At 47.3% G+C, this 14,711-nt stretch overlaps 1 protein-coding gene across 1 annotated transcript; it reads right to left on the bottom strand.

Annotated features, from left to right (window-relative positions):
- Nucleotides 1-157: 157 nt before the first annotated feature.
- Nucleotides 158-13,106, bottom strand: LOC114046878 (transcriptional repressor scratch 2-like). The gene is made up of 2 exons (XM_027867464.1): nucleotides 12,965-13,106; nucleotides 158-924 (listed from the first exon to the last, which is right to left on the bottom strand). Exons 1-2 carry the CDS (start codon nucleotides 13,104-13,106, stop codon nucleotides 158-160), a joined length of 909 nt encoding a protein of 302 aa, XP_027723265.1.
- Nucleotides 13,107-14,711: the final 1,605 nt, after the last annotated feature.

Below are 14,711 nucleotides of genomic sequence, written 5' to 3' on the forward strand. Positions count from 1 at the left end.
GAGTGGGATGGGGTGAGGTGGCCGGACCGAGTTTATAATGGGAAGAGGATAGAATTAGGGATGAAGAAAGGGCGGAGTTTGAACTGAACCGTAGCGGACCTGCGACTGGGCGGAGAGGAGATGGGGGAAGGGCCTGGCCAGAGAGGGCGGGGTTGAATTAGTTGTCCAGGGTGGCGGTGGAGGCGGTGCAAGCGTGCTCAGCGCCTTTGAAGCAGGCGGCTTCGCAGTGCTTGTTGAGGTAGGACTTAAGCGCGAAGGTCTTCTCGCACTGGCGGCACTTATAGTGCTTGAAGGCCGAGTGCGTTTGCATGTGCGCTCTCAGGTTAGAGCGGTCGGCGAACGCTTTGCCACAGTGCGAGCAGCCGAAGGGCTTCTCGCCCGTGTGCGAGCGCATGTGACCCTGCAGCAGCCAGGGCCGGGAGAACGCCTTGCCGCAGACACCGCATTTGTGGCGCAAGTTGTGCGTGAGCACATGCATGGCCAGAGCCGGCATGGATACGTAGGCCTTGCCGCACGTCGGACATTTGCGCGCCAGCTTGCTGTCCAGGCTGCGGTGCGTCTGCTTGTGCCGGCTTAGGTTGGACGACGTGGCGTACGTCTTGCCGCACTCACCGCATGAATGTCGGTGCCCCCCACTTCCACCCCCAGTTCCCCCAGGCCCGTTCCCGCCCCCTGCCCCCCGGGCATCCCCAGCCCCGCGTCTCCGGGAACGCCCGTCGGAGATGAAGAAGGCATCCATGGAGTAGCTGTCCGTCACGGCTGCCTCCCCTCGGAAGTAGCGCGCCGACAGGCTCGACTGCGGGCTCTCTGGGTCGCTGTACTCCTCAGTAGCTGGTGGGTACGCAGCTTCCGACGGCGCCAGTTCCAGCCCCGGTTTCTTTTCGCTGTCATAGCTGGGGGGCGGAAGGCAGTGTGGAGCATAGCCTGGATGGGCAGGTACACACACACAAGGAAGAGTTAGGCAGGGTCTATCAGACGGTCAGCTCTGGGGAGACAGGGACCAGTTCTCAAATTACATACCCCAGATCCCCAGCACAGGTCTTTGCACACAGTAGGTGCCAATGAATGCCCATCTCTGGGAATCCTCTTTGGGTCAAACACTTCTTTCTGGACTTTATATTCCTCTTCTCTCCGTTGTTTGGGCAGCTAGGTGGAGCAATGGATAGAGTGCCTGGCCTAAAGTCAGGAAGACTTACTTTCCTGAGTTCAAATCTGGTCTCAGTCACTTACTAGCTAGGTGACCCTGGGAGAGTCATTTAACACTGTTTGCCTCAGTTTCCTCATCTGTAAAATGAGCTGGAGAGGAAATGGCAAACCCACTCCAGTATCCTTGCCAAGAGAACTTCAAATGGGGTCAGGAAGAGTTGGACAGGACTGAACAACAACATTGTAAATTGCTAAACACACTGTGATACATTTATGTAATGTAATATTCTTGCTCCATAAGAAAAGATGATATGAAGAGTTTGGAGAAGCATGAGAAGAATTGAACTAATGCAGAGTGAAGAACACAGAACCAGTAAAACAGTGTATCTCATCTTTATAATAATGTGAATGGAAAGAAGCCAAAATCTAAAACTGAATATGTAATTTATTCTATGTAGTTGAAATGATCAAAGTTAGCTCCAGAGAAGAGATGAAAAAATGCAATTACTGTCACCCCCTTCTATGCGGAAGTGGGGGACTATGGATATGGACAATTATATGTATTGTTAGAATTGGTTGATGTTTTTGGTTGGTTTACTGAACTGCTTGTTTTTCTCTTTAATTTTTGTTACAAGGAGATGGCTCTTTGGGTACTGGGATATATTAGGAAATGAGGATGTAAGAACAAAACGTATCAAAATTTAAAAACAAATTTAAAGTAGTAGAAAACTTCATGACCTCTATATTCTAAGTACTCTCCATAAGCTTTCACATGCTGTGTTTTAAGTTTCCATCTCTAACAATCCATGTTCTAAGTTCAATAGGATTTCAAAGTGGGTAAGACCTTGGAGATTCCAACTCCTTCTTTTATATGGATGACTCTGTGAAAGGTTAACAAATTTGCCCAAGGTCATATATAGCAGATAAAGGATTCAAAGCCAAGTTCTCTGACTCTATTGCCAGTGCCCTTTCCCCTACACACACACTGACTCCCAATCCTTATAGTTCTAACCAGATATGTTCTGTGGTGCCTTCTAGCTCTGATATTCTGAATCCTTGTTGGGTAAGTAGTAAATAGGGGCTTCTGTGGAGTCATACAGAAGGAAGAGAAATCCATAGTCTGCCCTCAGGAGTTTATATTCCTAGGTGGATGGTCAGAAACTTAAGTGGTCCTGAATTTGGACCGTCCTAGACCACCAGCTTCACTTCTTTCCTGCTCCTGGGACCTGAGTTTTCCACTTAAAACAGCACCACCACCTCCCAAGGAGATCAGGATGAGGTATTCCTCTTGGACTCAGCTTCTCAGTTTCCAAGAGTACAAAGTATAAGGGTTCAGACTCCAGTTCCCTCCCCCAGAGAGGCCCCCTTGAGCAGGCTCTTCCTCCCCCCTTTCTCTGAGGGAGTGAGGCCAGACCATTAAGTGAAGGGTAAGGATGAAAAAGGAGGAAATCTATAAGCAGTGCAAAGGCAGGCAGCTGTTGGCAGCTCAGAACAGAAATGCTGAGGGGATATGGGAATGAATGGGGTGATTAGCACCAGAATGAATCAGCAGAGGGAGGGGGGCAGCTGGGGACAGCATCAGGGCTGGGAGCCAGGACACCTGGGTCTTGTGTCTCCATCTACCACCTTGTGTGTAGCCTCTCAGACCCGGAGGGCTGGGCAATCCTCCCTTAGAGTTCATTTGATTCATCCCTGTCTCTAGGCAGGCCTGCATTGAAGCCCAAAGGGAAACATCTCTCAAGTGAAGCCTCCAGGATCCTTTTTGAGAACTGTTTCTGCTTATGTTGTTTCTTTGCTGTGTGACTTTGGGTACATCACTTAATCTCTTTGTACCTCAGTTTCTCCCTGGGGAAGTGACTTCTGACCTGGGGCTTTTGGGAGATTACTGTCATCTTAGAAATCTCTTTACCTTCATCCTTGTATCAATCCAATTCAATAAGTAGTAAGTAACTACTTTGCTAAGCATACAAAGACAAAAGAAAAAAACAGTCCTTTCCCTTAAGGTACTTACATTCTTTTTTGGAGGTAGGAGGAATATAAAATGTACATCATCTTGGGTTCCTCATGCCCTTATGGACCCCACTAATTTAAGAAGTGAGATTGTATTAATAGATAATAATGCTCCCCACCCCCATAACACTTGCTGTGCAAAGATTTTCACCTCTTAATGCCATCCAATCTTCATATCATCCCTTTATTATTATCATTTTATTGAGTCTCAGAGATAGAAAGTTACTTGCTTAAGGTCACACAGTAGCTTTTAGAATCATGGGATGAAATGGACTTCCAAGACCAGATATCTAGCTTAAGGTCTTTTTTTTGTTTGTTTGTTTGTTTTGGTGAGGCAATTGGGGTTAAGTGACTTGCCCAGAGTCACACAGCAGTAAGTATCTGAAGCTGGATTTGAACTCAGGTCCTCCTGACTCCAAGGCTGGAGCTCTATCCACTGCTCTACCTAGCTGCTCCTTAAGGTCTTCTTTTTACAGAGAAAGAAACACACGTGGAAAGGGTGAGTGACTTGTCCAGAGTCATATAGTGAATTAAAGGCAATGCTGGGATTAGAATCCAGATCTTCTTCCTACCTCGGGGCTCTTTGTTTTAGGTGCACTGTACAGATCTGTAAAAGGAATCTCCCTAGAACTGGGATGAGAGTAAGTAGGGTATAGGAATATATCCTAAGGGTTAATATATCCGACTCCTGTTTCCGTAGTGCTTAGTAAATTAGGTTGGATTGTATTGCTTTAAGGTTTGCGAGATACTTTCTTCACAATAGCCCTGTGACAAAAGAAACACAAGTCTTATTAGCCCCATTTTACAGAGGAAGAAACTGAAGGGCAGAGAGAGGGAGTTATTTGTATCTCACAGCCAGAGTATCAGAAATTGATCTGAAAACCAGGTCTTTTCACTCTAAGTCCAATGCTCTTAGACTCCACCAATGTCCCTAGCTCCACGAGTAGATCCCAGAGCAGAGCACAGAATTAGGAGGCTGCTGGTTCCATTTCATGATGCAATGACAGAATAGTGAATAACTAAACATAACTTCTGTAGACTGAGTAATATCTTCCATATATGTGTATTACCACTTTTCAAATGCATGTAGATACAGTTGTGATTCATAAAATACAAATTCATTTAAAAGTATTACTGAATTTACAGATTTTCATCATTTTTTCAGTGTCATTAGTACTACAATCATGAGATACAAGAAATTTTTTGATGTAAAAAAAGATCTAGATACTTGAAAAGATTGGTAACTATTGTATGATACTGTATAACCTCTCGATTTCTCTAACTGCTCCCCCTAAAGTGGTCCCTAGCCTTGCCAGAAAGCCCCAGTCTCTTACCCTCCTCTGGTCCAACCTTTTCAGGTTAAAGGAGCTGTCTCTCCATCGCCCTCTTATGGCGGCATATGAGTACTGTAGCCTTCTGGCTTCCATCCCTTGGAATCATGTGCCTTAGACAGAAATAAGGCAGAGCAAGGCAAGCTATTCACCAAGGGGAAAGGTAGTGACCAAAACTTGGGGTCAGTGGAGAATGTTTTTCATAGGAACCCTGCCCTTGGGGTTAGGGGTGGCTAAGCTGCTGCTTCTGTTAGTTTTCTGTACAATCCTATTGCTCACCTCCTGGGGATGGTTGCAGCTGGTTCTGGAAGGCAGTTTTTTTTTCCCCCTCTGATGGATCTCATAGCTTTCCTACATCCTTCTTCTCCACCTCCATGGCCTCTATTTTATTTCATCTAATATCATAGATCTGTGTCCTGTCCCCTCCATTCTCTGTTCTTACATCTTCCCTCCCACCCCACCAACTATGCTGGGATCATAGCAGAGATGTTCAGGTTGGGTGGGGCCTATTCAATGAAATTAGATTGCCTCCTTCTGCTTCTTTGGGTCTTCCTGAAGATCTCTGCAAGCTCAAGCCATGGTATGGTAGGCAGGGCTGAGCCTGCTGATATTCACTGGACAAAATGAATCGTTTCATGTGCTGGACTACTAGCATGTTGTGCTGTCCCCCTCTTTCCCTCCACCCCCCCCCTCCCACCCCAGCACCTCTGTCTGAGGCTCCTATCCCAGGGACCAACCTCATAGTACCACCCCTTTACCTATCAGTCAGCAGACTTTCACTGAGCCCCTGGGACATGCCTGGCACCAGTAAGATCTCTTACTGAATGAACTGGTAGAGACTTCAAGTGCCATTCCTCTCTGTGGCCTTTTTAGCCACTGCAAGACTAAAAGAAACTAATACAAGATCCTATTTGAATTGTACTTTACAGGTTACAAAGCACTTTTCTCACGAAGTCTTAGGGAATACAAAAATTATTCTATTTTACAGAGTTGGAAACAGGCTTAGAAAACAGAAGTGATTTGTCTAAGGTAATATAGCTCATTGCTTGAAGACCAGGGACCCAGGGCCCTTGACTCCAAGTCATGGCTGTTTTCATTGCACCAAAGGAGCTGGACAGGCTTTCAGGAAGCAACCCTTTCATTTTGCTGAGGTAAAAACTGGGGCTTAGAAAAAGGCAGTAACTTGTCCAGAGTCATACAATAGACCAATATTTGGTCTGGAATTTGAACTCAGGGCTTCTGACTCCCAGTTCAGTGTACTTTGACACCATAATGAGTCTCTCTTAGCTTACTCTAAGTTGTGAGGGAATTTGGGAAACTCAGGGCTGTGTCAAAACAGACATAAGCTCAGTGCAAAGAACCCCTGGGAAGTGCTAGGTGAAAGTCTGGCTCTCTTTGATGAGTCCCTTGGCTCTGTCCAGTGGCAGGCAGTGACTGTTGCGTGGGTATATTTAGAGCACTTTGGCTCAATGTGCTGGGGCCTCGAGCCTCAAATTGTCTCTAGCCAACTGAGCAGAAGGCTGGGTCTGTCAGCAGCAACTGGAGATAAAAATAGCCCATTCTGCGCCTGCGTGCCCAGGCCTGGGCACAGGGCTTGGCGTTTTTTCCCTCTTATTATTATTTATTTGAGTAGCTCCCAGGCATTTGCCCAAAAATATCACCCACGTTTGGGGCCACATTCTCAAAGGGGCTGCCTATTATGGCAGGAATAATTATGAGTCTGGAGAGGAAATTGGAGACCACCTGGCCTGGATGACATGGGGGCAGAATGAGGAGATAGTCCCCTAGAATAGTGAGATTGAAGGTAGAAAGGAAATTACAGGTCAGGAAATTTATTATTTCATTATGAAAATGTAAAAATGTTTAGTGATAGTTAAATTTTTTAATTAAATTTTTATTTTTAATTAGATATTTGTTTTTAACCTCACCTTTATTTCTCAATATATATCTCCCTGCCTTCCCTACTCTTTGAGCCATCTCATAACAAAAAATAATAAAAAGAAAGAGAAAAAAAGAAAGGAATCATTTCAGCAAAATGAACCAACTCATCATTTGAGTCTAACAGTACATGCAGTGTTCCATATCCATCTTTACCCATAAGATTCATTTTCTTACGAAAAACTTGATCGTGATAACTACACAATGTTCAGTTTTACTTTTTTAAAGGTTATCTAGTTTAACTGATTCATTTTATAGGTGAGAAAACTAAGGCCCAAAAGGCATTCAATAGCTTCCCACAGGTGATATAGGTAGCAATTAGCAGGGCTGGAATTTGAACCCAAGTCTTCTGACTCCAAATCCTCTGTTCTCTCTGCCATAGAACCATGAAAAATGGAAATGTATTTGTGGTCCTTTCCAGGCAGCAGGGTAATGTGGGAAACGTGCTGGATTTGTAGTCAGAGGACTTGGCTAAAAAAATCTTGACTTCGCTGCTTAGTGACTGTGACTAGGTAAATCACTTCACCTCTGAGCCTCAGTTTCCCCTATAGAAATGAGGGAATTGAACCAGAGGATCTCTGAAGTCCTTTCCAACTCTGCATCCTGTGATCCTGTGACTGGTTTGATCAGCCCAAGACCCTGGAGATTGTGATCTGGTGGGGAGGAGAGATGGGAAGGGAGATAAGTGTCTGCTATGGACCTTCAGTTAATTCCCTTCTCTCTCTCCTGCACCCAATCTTTATAATATTAGTAACTCACATTTTAGTAGCACTGTGGTTTACATAGTACTTGTCTCACAGCAGCCCTGTGAGATAGGAAATGCAAGTGCTATTAATCCCATTGAATGGAGGAGGAAGCAGGCTCAGAGGGGAAGTGGCTTGTTGAAATTTAGTCACTGTCAGAACCAAGATTTGGTTCTCAGGTCTCCTGAATCCAATGTCCTTCCCATCCCTCACTGTCTCTCTGTAATTCTCTCCCACTCCTCTTTCTCTTTCTTTTCCTTCTCCATTGTTCTCTCTCTTCCCCTCTCTTTCCCTCTCTTCCCTCTTCCTTGATCTTACCGTGAGTTTTGGAGGAACTTGGGAGATTCCCAGTTATGCTGAATTAGCAGGAAAGATTTTCAATAGTTTGACAACAGGGGAAGATGAAGGGACCTTAGAAATTAGTTCAACCCTCTTATTTGGTAGAGGGCAAATTCAGACCTAGAGAGAAGTAACTTGTCCAGGTCATGCATTGAGTTATCAAGCCTGGACTAGAATTTAGGTAGCTTGACTCCTAGTTCAGTACTGAGAGTGACTAGAGGGGGAAGTTGTTGTTGTTGTTGTTGGTGGTGGTGTGTGTGTGCGCGCGCACGTGCGTGTATTTATAGTAGGGAGGAGGGGAGAAGAGAAGCAGGACTGGAAAACATCAAATTCAAATTCTCTGCAGCACTAGGTCCACTGTGTAACCTTGGGTGCACGCCCAACCCTCCCTGGGCTTCCCTTTACTTTTTTGACAAAGTGCCTTGGATTTCTCTGTCTGTAGAGGGACTATCTGAGGGTGACTTGTGACTGATGCTTCATCTAGAGACACCTAACAGGCTCTCAGGCTCTGGACTAAAATAATTTCCTATCAGTATCTGTGGCGCCATCCTGAGCAGGAGGCGAGGAGCGTTCAGCCTGTTGATGTAATGTGGTCAAATAGATAAGAGTATGGACAAGAGTTGGAGAACTCCCTCTGACACTGGGGGATTGTTAATGTATCCCATGGAGGGGAGAGAAATGCGTTATTGCTTCAGCATTGATCCTTCATCATCCACATTCAGGCTTGGTTTCTTGAGGAGCTGAGACCTATGAACTACAGTTTTGTTTTTGTTTTTTGTTTTTGAAGGGGTGGGAATTCCTGGACTAGGGGCAGGATAGGAGTGTAGCGTATTTTGGTCCAGGGCTCCCAGTGCTTGTGGGGAGGCCTCTCCGGGAAACAAGAAACAGATGAACTTTCAGAGGTCTGAAATGCTTGAGGGGCAGATGGTTGTGGAGTGCCTTGGCTAAGCCTTATACTTCCAAGCATCAACTTCCCCCCTTCCACACACATACCTCCTGGCACTGGGGGAAAGATGGAGAGGTTGGTCGTGAGTCTCCAAGACAGAGCAAACCAATGTTTCAGCTAGACAGATAAAAAGAGATAGAGTGTATGGGGGGGGGAGAGAGAAAGAGAGAGAGAGAGAGAGGAGCCTCGGCTCTGACTTGGAAAGGACATCAGCAGGAGGCAGCATGACATAGATGTAAAGAACTTTGCAAACCTTAAGCCTTCATAAGTGCTAGCTATGTTAGCATTATTATTAAAATTAGTGGCAAGAGCACTGGCTCTGGAATCATAGTTCCTGGGTTCAATTGTAAACTCTGTTTCAAACTCACTTTGTGACCTTGGGGATTTACTTTACTGTTTTGGCTTCAGTGTTTTCCTCAGTAAAACAAGAATGGGGTAGAACTCAAATGATCTCTGAAATTGCTTCCAATGCTGACACTCTGGGATCTATGAAAAATCATCTAGTAACAGGAACAGACTGAAAGAGAATGAGAAAGATGGACTTGGAAGACAGAGATAGAAAGAGACATATAGTGAGACAGAGACTGGGGGACAGAGGAAGATAGAGGGATACACAATAGACAAAGAACAGAAGTGTGTGTGTCTGTGTCTGTCGGGGGGGGGGGGGGAGTGGGAGCTTAAGAAGGAGGAAAAGCATTATGGGAATGTGAAATAGGGAAGGGAATAGAAACCCTCAGATGTAGTTCTCCCCAGGACATACTGAAGGGGAGCCCCAGAGGCCCTTTCCACATGGATCTGGATATTTGCTTCTCAGGGGCTGGAGGGTTTAAGATCCTGAAATATGGATTATCGAACCTGAGTCTAAGTTTGTTTCTCCAACTTCAATACTTGTCTCATTATCCCCAGTCCTACCTGAAAGAAAGTCTTGGGATTTGAGGTGAGTATACTTTATACATTAGAACTGTAAGAAGTCTCAGAGACCCTGGACCTAACTGTCTCACTTTATAGATGGGGGAAACTGAGGTCCAGAGAGGGTGAGTGTTGTAGGGCTGCTGTGACCCTAAATGCGCACTGTGAGGCTCAAATTAGATCGTGGTCATGAAAAGGCTTTGAAAACTAAATCCCTAAAGAGATGTGAGATTGTTATGATTGTGTACAAATTAGTCTTCCCCTTAATTTCCAAATGCAACTCCAGCTATTATCAGGGGACTGGGATATGGCCCCATTAATCTGGGTAACCTCTGAGGGTCTCTTATCTTCCTTTCCCTAGTAGGCTCCTAACCTCCTCTCTTTCCCTTTGGGGGTGCTTTAGTTCAGTCTTTGTTCCTCTGCCCATTCACCCTCCCCAACATGGCATGGACTCCTCTGTCTCTCCTTTCCCCTCCCCTTCTCCCTTTGACCCTTCCTGTAGCTTTCCCCTCCACCTCAGCCTGGCTGAGTGGCTGCAAAATGCAGGCAGTCCTTGTAAGAGGATCTTTCTAATAACTGGAACTGTCTGCAGCCCCAGGGCTCCTCCTCCCCCTTTTCCTCTCCTATCTTCCCTCCTCCTTTTTTCCCTCCCCTCTCCTCCCCTCTCTTCTCCTCTCCTTCTCCTTGTTTACACAGCACAGTCACACACGCTGGGAGAGAAAGCGCTCAGCTCAGCAATTTTTCACACTTCCCTCAAATGTTCAGCAAGGTTATTTCCGGGAGATCGGAGAAAACAGGCGCCCACCCACCAGCCCTAGCCTTCTTGAGTCCCACCCTCCTCCCTGAAGGTCCCAGGGGCAGAATCATTTCCCCTATCAATTACCCCTCCCTCACAGGTGGCATCCTATGATGCCACCTACTTCTCCAGCTTTATCAGCCCCTTTATGCCCAGGTTTATCAGTGTTTGGGGATGCTGGCCTGTAGGGTCACCCCTTGAAGCCTTATGATTCTGGCTACACTAGCTACACAAATAGGGTAGGATTGGGTTTTGTCAGCAAGGTGGCTGTGCTGCAAATGCCAAGTTCTCTCTGGCCAGAGTGAAATGTCCAACCTTGAGCACAGGCCCCTGGCTGCCAAGGCAATAATAAATTTTGAATCTCTGGAAACCCTGGCTTGGGTCAAGTGCCCTTTCCCTCCTAAGATTCTTTCCCTTCCAGCTCTGACCCTAGCCTGTACAATCAGGGTGCCCTCCAATAGTTTCTGGAGGTGAAGGAGTTCATATCCTCTTAAGAGTTTGTTTTTGCTTTTGAGAAACAAAGTCAGAAACAGACAAGCTTAGGGAGGCAGAGGTGGGGGCCTCTGATTTTTTTTGGTACTTTCTCTGATTCTGTCTGCCTCCCCTCACCCCATCTCAGACTCCAAATTCTCAGTTTCCTGTGGGATCCCTTTTATGGTACCTTCCTACTACCCTTGACTTATTCCAGGCCTAAGATCTCTTCCCATTCATCCCTTTTAACTATAAACAAAAGGGAAAAGACAGAGTGGTTTATGGCCTCAGTTTCCCCATCCATAAAATGAGGTTATTGAACTAGATGATCTATAGAGTCCTGTCTAGCTCTAACACTCTGTTTGTTCTATGTTCTAAGAGCTCTTCCTAGTCTATTATTCTATGATTATGTGATTCTCTACTCTCTGTTCCCGGGGGAGAGAAAAATGTAGAGGGAGGGGAGTTGTGGGGGAAGAGATCCAGGCCAAAGGGCTTTGTTCTGTTCCAGTGTTTGGTGAGGGGTAGAGAGGAGGCAATTCAGATACAGGAGGTGCTTCAACTATGCCTTCCCTTGGGAATTGGACTGGGGATGGAAAATAAGATTACTTCAGAGAAAAGATGTTCTCTGGCAAAATCCTTCTTCCTCCCCCTTCAGCCTTTTCTCCTGGACCAGTATGGACAGAAGCTGAAGAGATCCAGCAGATAAAGCTTCCTTGTCCCCTCTCACCAGTTATCCACCTTCAGTGTTTCTGTTCTTTCCCTGGATCCTCCCAGAAGAATTTGGGCCTTGCCCAGAAGAGGACTGGCCTTAGCTAGGGAAAGTGTGTGTTGATGGAGAGGGGAGTTTTGGGTCTAGACAGGGGCCCCTGTCTTTGCCACTAACTTCTTTGACCTTGGATAGGTTATAGTGTTCATCTCCTGTTCAGTTTCCCTACCTAGTCTGGGAGACTGAAGGAATGTAGGTGAGTGACTTAGAATTCTTGGAGGAATCAGGTCATCTTGACTCAGTGGTGGCATTTTGTTCTCTCTCTCCACCTTCCTGCTTTTTCTCTCTCCCATTCTTCCTCCAGTCCCCTAGCTCTTTCTTCTCTTTTTTGCTTTCTCCTTCTCCCCTTCTGTCTCACACACACACACACACACACACACACACACACACACACACACAGAACCCAGAAGCCTGTGTCACCAGCTGATGCCAGACCTTTCCCTGCCAAAGTGATGTCTCCTCCCTATGCACCTGCCCAGTAGGGGCTCACCAAAGGAAAACCTTTTGTCATTTCTGATTCTTGGAGAGGGCCCTGGGGAAAGACTAGCTTTCTTTCACTCCTTCATAAGTCTCAGCCTCTTAACCCCCTTCAGCTGAGTCTTTCCACTCACACCCCCTTAACAGATCCCATTTCCTTGCACAAACTCACCCTAAGAAGACCCAGATGATGGGTCAGGAGGAGATAACTAGCAGGAATGGGAAGGAGAGACAATTAGGGAGGTTATCTTCCTCCTTCCCAGTACAAGCTTGCCTATTTCAAAGATCTGTAGCTATTTCCCTAGGTAAATCCTTTGAATAAAACCTCTTTCTCTGGCTAGGTCCATGGAAAGATTTTGCCTTCTTGATGCATATGGCTGAGGGTAACAAAAGCTCCCGCGGTGGGGGGGGGGGGGTGGAGAGAAGAGAGGAGGAGGAAGCTAGTTTTGCACCTACCCTAGTCTAGGCTGAAAATTCTTAGTTCCAGGAAAGGGAGAGCCGTGGTTTTCCTCCACCCCAGAATTCCCACTTTGCAGAAGATCCAGATAGAGGTCAAAATCTTCAGCCAGCTGGTCACTGCTGACCAGCAAGCTTTATGCCCACATGAGCTGTGTGTGGACAGGGTCACTAACTACATCCTTGGTGAATCCTAGAGCCAAGATTGACCCCCTGACTCTGACCTGGGTCACCTCCAGGACCAGCACCCCTAGTACATGAAAGGGACTCCATACTCCAGCTATATCTGTGCCCGCTCAGGGGTCCACGGATTTCTCCCTTCCCTTCTTCCTCAGCCCAGCCTAGTCCAGGGCTGCAACTTTCAAAGTCTGAGAGCATGGCCCAGGGCGGACGCCTAAACGACTTTTTCCTTTGTATTGACTCTGTTCTCTTCTGCTTAGCGCTCTTCTTCTCCCACTGTGGCCCTTCTGGGAGTTAGCGGGTGTGGGAGGGGTATCCTCACTTGGAAGGGGTTTTCCCAGATTTGGGTGGAAAGGAGGGCCAAGATCTCCCTTCCCGATTATCCAGCCCTTCGGACTTGTCCTCCCTTCAGAGCCTCCCCCATTTCCCCCTCCCCCTTCCCGAGGCCCCACTCACCGCTGTCCCCGGCGGGGCCGGCTGCCCCCCTGGAGCCCGGCAGCACATATGCGGGTCCCAGGGGGTGGTAGCTGGGAGCTGGGACGCTGCTACACTGGAAGGCATCTGCTTTGATCTTCTTCACCAAGAAGGAGCGGGGCATGGTGCTGTGCTGAGCCGGAGCCGGAGTCGGCCCGGCGGGGAACTTCAGTGGGGCCTTGGGAGGGGAGGGGGAAAGCTTGGGGGTACAGGGGCTGCAGGCTGAAGGGATGTGGACGCTGTTGCCTTACAGAGCGGGCTCTTCAGCACTGGACAGCTCCCTGCACTACCCGCATGCGGTCCCTAGGCAGCGAGGCAGGGAGGGCCCGGGCGGAGAGGAGGGGAGGGGAGGGGAGGGGAGGCGGCGCTGCCTGGCACACTCGCTGAGCTCAGCAGTCCGGCTGCCGGCTTTATATGGGACGCAGGCTGGAGATCAGGTGGTCCTCTCGCAATGGAACTGTTTAGCTCTCTAATCCATCAAATGTCCCTCAGGACAATCATTCACATTCCCCATGAACCGGCTGCTTGGGCAGGCAGGGCGGAGAGCAGAGCGGAGCAGAGCAGAGAGAGCAGGCGAGCTGGGGAGGGAGGCACAGAGCAGGCAGAGGCAAGAGCAGAGAAAGTGAGGGAGGGAGAGAGAGAATGAGAGAGAAGGAGAACGACATACAGAGAGGAATAAAAAGACAAGGAAAAACAGACTCAGAGCTCAAGAACAAGAATGGGGGTGGAGGAGAGAGAAAGAGATGAAGAGAAAGACTAGGAGAAACAGAGACAAAGAGGAAGGTAAAGAGAGGGAGAGAAATATAGCGCTCAAGAATAAGAAAAGGGGAAGGGAGAAAGAGATGGAGAGAAAGGCAAGGAGAGACAGAGACGCCTAGAGACCAAGAATAAAGAAAGAGGGAGATTAGAGAAAGACAAGGAGACACACATAGAGAGACTCATGGATGGAGGGGGAATAAGAGAAGGAATCAGGAAGAAAAAAAGAAAATAGAGAAAGAGACAGAAGCATGGGCAAAGGGAAAAACAGGGAACCAGCTGGCTAGAGTAGAGAAAATAGAGAAGGGGAATTGGAGAGAGGAGGAGGTTCAGATTCAGAGGGGAAGGGGCAGAGAGAAGGATGAGGGACATAAAGGAGAAAGAGGAAGAAGGAGGCCTGAGGGGAAGGGAGGGGGAAGGAAGGGGAGAGGAATGGAAGGAAGAAACAGTGAGATCACCCACTGCCCATCTGCTTTAAATGCTTCTTCCTCTCTGGCTTTCTTGTTTCCCAAATCATGGAACAGGCATGCTAGTGGTCAGGGCAGTGCCTTAAAGAAAAGAAAGGCAGTCCCTCCCCCTCTTCTCTGGTGGGGTTGTGCTTAACACTGCCAACCAGGTCAGGTTTAAGACAGAACTTTCTTTGGCCAGGAATTGGGGGTTGGGAAATGAAGGAGAAGTAAGCATACTTAAATATCCCCTCCCACCCACCCCCACCTCCAGCAGCCAGAAAAGCAGTTGATCAGGACAGCTCAGCCATTCATGTTCAGAAATAATAAAATAACTCATGTTCCTGCTATGGGGGGCACTGGCTTTGACACTTCCTCAGCTCTGTCTTTCCGTGAAGCAGAGGGTAGACAATAGAGACACGTGCATCAGAGAGAGAGCGGAATCTTGGTAGAAAAGCTTTATCATGAGTGAGTGAGCAAACTCTCTCTGGGCAGGATGGTTTTCTTTGTCTGTTGGTGGCCAAGTA

This window comes from Vombatus ursinus, unplaced genomic scaffold, assembly GCF_900497805.2.
Source record: "Vombatus ursinus unplaced genomic scaffold, bare-nosed wombat genome assembly UNPS02014786.1, whole genome shotgun sequence".
NCBI classification, from domain to species: Eukaryota; Metazoa; Chordata; class Mammalia; order Diprotodontia; family Vombatidae; genus Vombatus; species Vombatus ursinus.

Coding starts and splice junctions, on each gene's coding strand:
- LOC114046878 (XM_027867464.1), bottom strand. CDS start 13,106: ATGCCCCGCTCCTTCTTGGTGAAGAAGATCAAAGCAGATGCCTTCCAG. Junction 925..12,964: donor CGGCCCCGCCGGGGACAGCG/GTGAGTGGGGCC, acceptor CTGCCCATCCAG/GCTATGCTCCACACTGCCTT.